Below are 8,580 nucleotides of genomic sequence, written 5' to 3'. Positions count from 1 at the left end.
CCACAGGAAGTAAATAATGAAGCTTGTTATAGAATCAGAGAACTAGAAAACTGTGCGGCATTGATACAGAAATGGTATTGTACAATTGTATTTGCAGGACGTGGCCATTCCCTGTGCACATGACTCGCTGGGGAATGTCTCCCGGTTAGAGCAGAGCGTCCTGCACTCTCCTGTAGTCGGTCGCCGGGGCTGCAGCGCTGCCGCTTTAAGAGCGCAGGGGGCGTGTCTGGTGTCGTCACCGGCCCCTCCCCCCGCCCCCTGCCCTGTCGCTGCTCGGTCGCCGCGGCTGCTGTAGAGGAGTCGTAGCCGCGCGCGCTGCCGCCGCCTCAGAGCCGCCTCTCCCGGCACCGGGCACCGTCCAGCAGCGGGGAAGTTGTGTGTGTGCGGCGGCTCGTCATGGCTTGTTCCACCGCAGCAGGCGGCATCCGGAGGGGCCGGGGGATGTGAGACACTGGAGCGGCCCCTCTCCTCCCTGCACCTGGAACAGTATGGCCGCCCCGGGCACCGGGATCCTGCTCGTCACCGCCAATGTCGGGACTCTGTTCGATGATGTGAGTACAAGGCAAAACGCAACTGGATGTGCGCTGTTCACACGCTGCGGTCTCTACTCCATAGAGATGTGACACTGAGAGGCTGCAGCAGAAAGTGTCACAAACTCCTTCTAACTCCCAAATCCGTAGATAACCCGGTGTACACTGCTCGGCAATGCTCTGTGTGATCCCACCTATATTGTAGTACTGGAGACTGTTCAGGAATGCTCTGTGTGATCCCACCTATAGTCTAGTACTGGAGACTGCTCAGCAATGCTCTGTGTCATTCCACCTATATTGTAGTACTGGAAACTGCTCAGCAATGCTCTGTCTGATCCCACCTATATTGTAGTACTGGAGACTGTTCAGGAATGCTCTGTGTGATCCCACCTATAGTCTAGTACTGGAGACTGCTCAGCAATGCTCTGTGTCATTCCACCTATATTGTAGTACTGGAGACTGCTCAGCAATGCTCTGTGTCATTCCACCTATATTGTAGTGCTGGAGACTGCTCAGCAATGCTCTGTGTCATCCCACCTATATTGTAGTAGTGGAGACTGCTCAGCAATGCTCTGTGTCATTCCACCTATATTGTAGTAGTGGAGACTGCTCAGCAATGCTCTCTGTCATTCCACCTATATTGTAGTAGTGGAGACTGCTCAGCAATGCTCTCTGTCATTCCACCTATATTGTAGTAGTGGAGACTGCTCAGCAATGCTCTCTGTCATTCCACCTATATTGTAGTAGTGGAGACTGCTCAGCAATGCTCTCTGTCATTCCACCTATATTGTAGTAGTGGAGACTGCTCAGCAATGCTCTCTGTCATTCCACCTATATTGTAGTAGTGGAGACTGCTCAGCAATGCTCTCTGTCATTCCACCTATATTGTAGTAGTGGAGACTGCTCAGCAATGCTCTCTGTCATTCCACCTATATTGTAGTAGTGGAGACTGCTCAGCAATGCTCTCTGTCATTCCACCTATATTGTAGTAGTGGAGACTGCTCAGCAATGCTCTCTGTCATTCCACCTATATTGTAGTAGTGGAGACTGCTCAGCAATGCTCTCTGTCATTCCACCTATATTGTAGTAGTGGAGACTGCTCAGCAATGCTCTCTGTCATTCCACCTATATTGTAGTAGTGGAGACTGCTCAGCAATGCTCTCTGTCATTCCACCTATATTGTAGTAGTGGAGACTGCTCAGCAATGCTCTCTGTCATTCCACCTATATTGTAGTAGTGGAGACTGCTCAGCAATGCTCTCTGTCATTCCACCTATATTGTAGTAGTGGAGACTGCTCAGCAATGCTCTCTGTCATTCCACCTATATTGTAGTAGTGGAGACTGCTCAGCAATGCTCTCTGTCATTCCACCTATATTGTAGTAGTGGAGACTGCTCAGCAATGCTCTCTGTCATTCCACCTATATTGTAGTAGTGGAGACTGCTCAGCAATGCTCTCTGTCATTCCACCTATATTGTAGTAGTGGAGACTGCTCAGCAATGCTCTCTGTCATTCCACCTATATTGTAGTAGTGGAGACTGCTCAGCAATGCTCTCTGTCATTCCACCTATATTGTAGTAGTGGAGACTGCTCAGCAATGCTCTCTGTCATTCCACCTATATTGTAGTAGTGGAGACTGCTCAGCAATGCTCTCTGTCATTCCACCTATATTGTAGTAGTGGAGACTGCTCAGCAATGCTCTCTGTCATTCCACCTATATTGTAGTGCTGGAGACTGCTCAGCAATGCTCTCTGTCATTCCACCTATATTGTAGTAGTGGAGACTGCTCAGCAATGCTCTCTGTCATTCCACCTATATTGTAGTGCTGGAGACTGCTCAGCAATGCTCTCTGTCATTCCACCTATATTGTAGTGCTGGAGACTGCTCAGCAATGCTCTCTGTCATTCCACCTATATTGTAGTGCTGGAGACTGCTCAGCAATGCTCTGTGTGATCCTACCTATATTGTAGTACTGGAGACTGCTCAGCAATGCTCTCTGTCATTCCACCTATATTGTAGTGCTGGAGACTGCTCAGCAATGCTCTCTGTCATTCCACCTATATTGTAGTGCTGGAGACTGCTCAGCAATGCTCTCTGTCATTCCACCTATATTGTAGTACTGGAGACTGCTCAGCAATGCTCTCTGTCATTCCACCTATATTGTAGTACTGGAGACTGCTCAGCAATGCTCTGTGTCATTCCACCTATATTGTAGTGCTGGAGACTGCTCAGCAATGCTCTGTGTGATCCTAACTATATCCTAGTGCTGGATACTGCTCAGCAATGCTCTGTGTGATCCTAACTATATCCTAGTGCTGGATACTGCTCAGCAATGCTCTGTGTGATCCTAACTATATCCTAGTGCTGGATACTGCTCAGCAATGCTCTGTGTGATCCTACCTATATCCTAGTGCTGGAGATTGCTCAGCAATGCTCTGTGTGATCCCACCTATCACACTACAGCTGTCACTGTCATGGTAGAACACGGGGCTCCCTCCAGGTCACTGTAATGGGATGAAATAATCACAGAGTTGTCTCTGTGTACTGAGGATACAATGTGTCTGTATGTACAGTCATCCATGTGATTGGGGACTGGGGGTACAATGTGTCTGTATGTACAGTCATCCATGTGATTGGGGACTGGGGGTACAATGTGTCTGTATGTACAGTCATCCATGTGATTGGGGACTGAGGATACAATGTGTCTGTATGTACAGTCATCCGTGTGATTGGGGACTGAGGATACAATGTGTCTGTATGTACAGTCATCCGTGTGATTGGGGACTATGGATACAATGTGTCTGTATGTACAGTCATCCGTGTGATTGGGGACTGAGGATACAATGTGTCTGTATGTACAGTCATCCATGTGATTGGGGACTAGGGGTACAATGTGTCTGTATGTACAGTCATCCATGTGATTGGGGACTGAGGATACAATGTGTCTGTATGTACAGTCATCCCTGTGATTGGGGACTAGGGGTACAATGTGTCTGTATGTACAGTCATCCATGTGATTGGGGACTGAGGATACAATGTGTCTGTATGTACAGTCATCCATGTGATTGGGGACTAGGGGTGCAATGTGTCTGTATGTACAGTCATCCATGTGAATGGGGCCTAAGGGTACAATGTGTCTGTATGTACAGTCATCCATGTGATTGGGGACTAGGGATACAATGTGTCTGTATGTACAGTCATCCATGTGATTGGGGACTGAGGATACAATGTGTCTGTATGTACAGTCATCCATGTGATTGGGGCCTAAGGATACAATGTGTCTGTATGTACAGTCATCCATGTGATTGGGGACTAGGGGTACAATGTGTCTGTATGTACAGTCATCCGTGTGATTGGGGACTAGGGATACAATGTGTCTGTATGTACAGTCATCCCTGTGATTGGGGACTGAGGATACAATGTGTCTGTATGTACAGTCATCCATGTGATTGGGGACTGAGGATACAATGTGTCTGTATGTACAGTCATCCATGTGATTGGGGACTAGGGGTACAATGTGTCTGTATGTACAGTCATCCATGTGATTGGGGACTAGGGGTACAGTGTGTCTGTATGTACAGTCATCCATGTGATTGGGGACTGGGGATACAATGTGTCTGTATGTACAGTCATCCATGTGATTGGGGACTGGGGATACAATGTGTCTGTATGTACAGTCATCCATGTGATTGGGGCCTAAGGATACAATGTGTCTGTATGTACAGTCATCCATGTGAATGGGGCCTAAGGGTACAATGTGTCTGTATGTACAGTCATCCATGTGATTGGGGACTAGGGGTACAATGTGTCTGTATGTACAGTCATCCATGTGATTGGGGACTAGGGGTACAATGTGTCTGTATGTACAGTCATCCATGTGATTGGGGACTAGGGGTACAATGTGTCTGTATGTACAGTCATCCATGTGATTGGGGACTAGGGGTACAATGTGTCTGTATGTACAGTCATCCATGTGATTGGGGACTAGGGGTACAATGTGTCTGTATGTACAGTCATCCATGTGATTGGGGACTAGGGGTACAGTGTGTCTGTATGTACAGTCATCCCTGTGATTGGGGACTGGGGATACAATGTGTCTGTATGTACAGTCATCCATGTGATTGGGGACTGGGGATACAATGTGTCTGTATGTACAGTCATCCATGTGATTGGGGACTAGGGGTACAGTGTGTCTGTATGTACAGTCATCCCTGTGATTGGGGACTAGGGGTACAATGTGTCTGTATGTACAGTCATCCATGTGATTGGGGACTAGGGGTGCAATGTGTCTGTATGTACAGTCATCCATGTGATTGGGGACTAGGGGTACAGTGTGTCTGTATGTACAGTCATCCATGTGATTGGGGACTAGGGGTGCAATGTGTCTGTATGTACAGTCATCCATGTGATTGGGGACTAGGGATACAATGTGTCTGTATGTACAGTCATCCATGTGATTGGGGACTAGGGGTACAATGTGTCTGTATGTACAGTCATCCATGTGATTGGGGACTGAGGATACAATGTGTCTGTATGTACAGTCATCCGTGTGATTGGGGACTGAGGATACAATGTGTCTGTATGTACAGTCATCCGTGTGATTGGGGACTAGGGGTACAATGTGTCTGTATGTACAGTCATCCATGTGATTGGGGACTGAGGATACAATGTGTCTGTATGTACAGTCATCCATGTGATTGGGGCCTAAGGATACAATGTGTCTGTATGTACAGTCATCCATGTGAATGGGGCCTAAGGGTACAATGTGTCTGTATGTACAGTCATCCATGTGATTGGGGACTAGGGGTACAATGTGTCTGTATGTACAGTCATCCATGTGATTGGGGCCTAAGGATACAATGTGTCTGTATGTAGAGTCATCCATGTGATTGGGGACTAGGGGTGCAATGTGTCTGTATGTACAGTCATCCATGTGATTGGGGACTAGGGGTACAATGTGTCTGTATGTACAGTCATCCATGTGATTGGGGACTAGGGGTACAATGTGTCTGTATGTACAGTCATCCATGTGATTGGGGACTGGGGATACAATGTGTCTGTATGTACAGTCATCCATGTGATTGGGGACTGGGGATACAATGTGTCTGTATGTACAGTCATCCATGTGATTGGGGACTAGGGGTACAGTGTGTCTGTATGTACAGTCATCCCTGTGATTGGGGACTAGGGGTACAATGTGTCTGTATGTACAGTCATCCATGTGATTGGGGACTAGGGGTGCAATGTGTCTGTATGTACAGTCATCCATGTGATTGGGGACTAGGGGTACAGTGTGTCTGTATGTACAGTCATCCATGTGATTGGGGACTAGGGGTACAATGTGTCTGTATGTACAGTCATCCATGTGATTGGGGACTAGGGGTACAGTGTGTCTGTATGTACAGTCATCCCTGTGATTGGGGACTGGGGATACAATGTGTCTGTATGTACAGTCATCCATGTGATTGGGGCCTAAGGATACAATGTGTCTGTATGTACAGTCATCCATGTGATTGGGGACTGGGGATACAATGTGTCTGTATGTACAGTCATCCCTGTGATTGGGGCCTAAGGATGTAGTGTATGAAATGCGATTGTGGGAGCAAACATGTGGTTTGCCAGTAAACATTGCAAAACAGGTCCTTGTTCCTGAACACAAGAGTTTGGGTGTAAATGCATCGGCTTTCGGGAGTCGCTCCGTCCTGCGGCTTCAATTGTAACGTGATCGAGTTCTTAGAGGGGCGGTTTAGTTCAGAAGGGGTCATGGGCTCCTTGCATGGAAGACAACTCCTCCAGGCCGTGCTTCAGTCCCATCAATTATCGTCTTGCGGTCAGTATTTTACAGACTGAACAAGCCTCTAGCTGGAGGTCACTCGGGGCAGGTTTTTTGGGGATGCTTTGCTGCAGTATCTGTAAGTATCTGACCATTTTAGGCAGCGTTTATTTAACAGTTGTACCACGAATGCTGCAAAAACGTGGGAATTGGATTTGCATATTTCTAGTATTTTTAGTGATCTGTATAGGACGGCCTCTCCTGTAGATCATAGGTTCATCTGGAGTGATTAGAGACCATCAATGGGAGCGGCTCCTGACTACTGCCACCTGTGCAGTCCTGTTATATATCCCCTGGATCACACGACTGGATGGGCTGTTCCCACACAATTCATCGTTCTAGATATCGGTGATCAGATATTTCCCACTTTTCCATTGATGTGTGATGGGAGCTTTACCGCTTGCCTGGTCCCAGCAGACTCCAGGCACCGAGAACAGAGACAGAAAGCTCTGGGGGTCTGTATGGGTCTAGGGCCGGACTCCCTGCGATCACATACTGACACATATCCAGAGGATAAGACTAAAGGGGTCTCTCAGGACATGGAAATAGACCGCAGGCTCAGTGCACTGTATAGCAATGATCCCGGAGATCGGCTCCTATTCACCTGGATCCGGCTGCAGGGATCCGTCATACTTCTCCCTGCTCCATCCACTGCATTGGTGCTGGAGGATTTCAGAGCAGATCATCAGTAAATGATGTGGGTGCTGGACCCCCACTGTATCCGAAGGATAGGTCATCAGTATAAAAGCACCAGACGACCCCATTACAGTACATGAGGTTGTTACCTGTGGTGCAGTTGCCCCGGATGTCTTATAAATCCTCTAGCACATTGTAATGATGGGAGGCCCTCGTGGTACGTCCGGACGGGATGGATTTGGTGCTGACTAGAAGTGCATTAGATATGGCAATGATTTAATCCACACACCATAGGAAGTGACATATTTCGGGGGCTGCATGTGGATATCCTCGCACTTGATTTTACGACTTTCAGTTACATGGGGAGCGAAGGCCATTGCACATCTGCTGCTGATTTTATATGTTACCCCTGAGGGTTCGCTCTGGGTTGGCCGGGACTCCATGACGGCGTTATATCAAGTAGATGCAACATCTCGGAGTCTGCAGTGGGAAGTTTCTCTAGATGACTCTGTAGCTACTCTGCAAGCTGTGCCAAAAATCCATCCAGTCCCCTGCTCCTCCATAAGAAAGCATTGAGCGTGCAATGGAGACATCCGTGTTCAGCTTGCGCCATTCTCCAGATGTCTGTGCCATCCCCTTGTTATATGTCCTGGTGATGAGCCTAATGACTACATGGAAGAAGTCGGCTCAGCGCTTTCTACGTGTTGTAGTGCTATAGTAGCAGCTGTCATTTAGCCAGTGAAGCTTTTGCGCTTTTACTATTAAAAGTTGTGCCGTCGCCGGGCTCTCAGGCGTTCGCCTCCCACGTTGCGGAAGAAACACTCGGCGGTTTGTGAAGTTTCTGTGAATTCTGTGGTGCACACATAAACATTGCTGCAGTCACAGCCCTGGATGGGAAGTCATTGGGTTTAGGGGCCTGCGGAAGGGGTTAAGTCTTGTAGTCTCTGTAGTTGGGGAGGATCATCTCGGCCTCTGGGAATCGGCTGTAACCCTTTAGTAACTGCTCTGGAATCTGTAAGTGGCACATGTGCATTGTTCCAGCACTTTACTTCCACTATTAAAAGGGAATGTTTATATCTTTAGAGTTTTAATGTAACTTAGAATTAATCTACATGAAAAGTGTTTATAGCACATAAGTTATTTACCGGTGATTTACAGCTGGTATTGTATGGAGCATAAAGTTGCCTCGGCACAACCTGCTTTCCATCATCTCCTCTAATATATCATGTCCTGCGCACATTGTCCTGCCCAGTAATACAAGGATTCCAGGAACATCGACCCCCAAAATCTGTCACTTTAACTGTAGACAATGGAGACGGATCCTACATGTGACCCACGAGGTAGAAGCGGACACTTTGCCTTACCTGCCCCTGTACCGGGTAATAGGGTTCACATTGAAATATATTGATACCGTTTGGATTGCATCAGAACAATTTTATAGTTTCCAGTAGCAACCTGTAGAATAGTGAGTACAGATCAGAGGTTATTGTAGGATAATCGGCGCCGTGTTCTTTTTAGATTACAGGAATTTGGGCGCACTCCCCAAAAAGTTGTAGTTTTGCATAAGAATCAGAGATTGATT

The 8,580-nt window shown here is 47.4% G+C and overlaps 1 protein-coding gene across 1 annotated transcript in view; it reads left to right on the top strand.

The window, feature by feature from the left end:
* The first annotated feature begins 238 nt into the window (after nt 1–238).
* INPP5A (inositol polyphosphate-5-phosphatase A) overlaps nt 239–8,580 on the top strand; it is a 241,090-nt gene continuing 232,748 nt past the window's right edge. Inside the window, exon 1 of the mRNA XM_072129441.1 lies at nt 239–551. Within this exon, the coding sequence (XP_071985542.1) occupies nt 489–551 (63 nt within the window). The 5' untranslated portion in view covers nt 239–488. The remainder of the gene's footprint in view (nt 552–8,580) is intronic.

The sequence above is a fragment of the Engystomops pustulosus genome, chromosome 11 (genome assembly GCF_040894005.1).
Source record: "Engystomops pustulosus chromosome 11, aEngPut4.maternal, whole genome shotgun sequence".
NCBI lineage: Eukaryota > Metazoa > Chordata > Amphibia > Anura > Leptodactylidae > Engystomops > Engystomops pustulosus.
The sequence above is the reverse complement of the archived record's forward strand: the minus strand, read 5'-3'. Positions and strand labels throughout refer to the sequence as shown.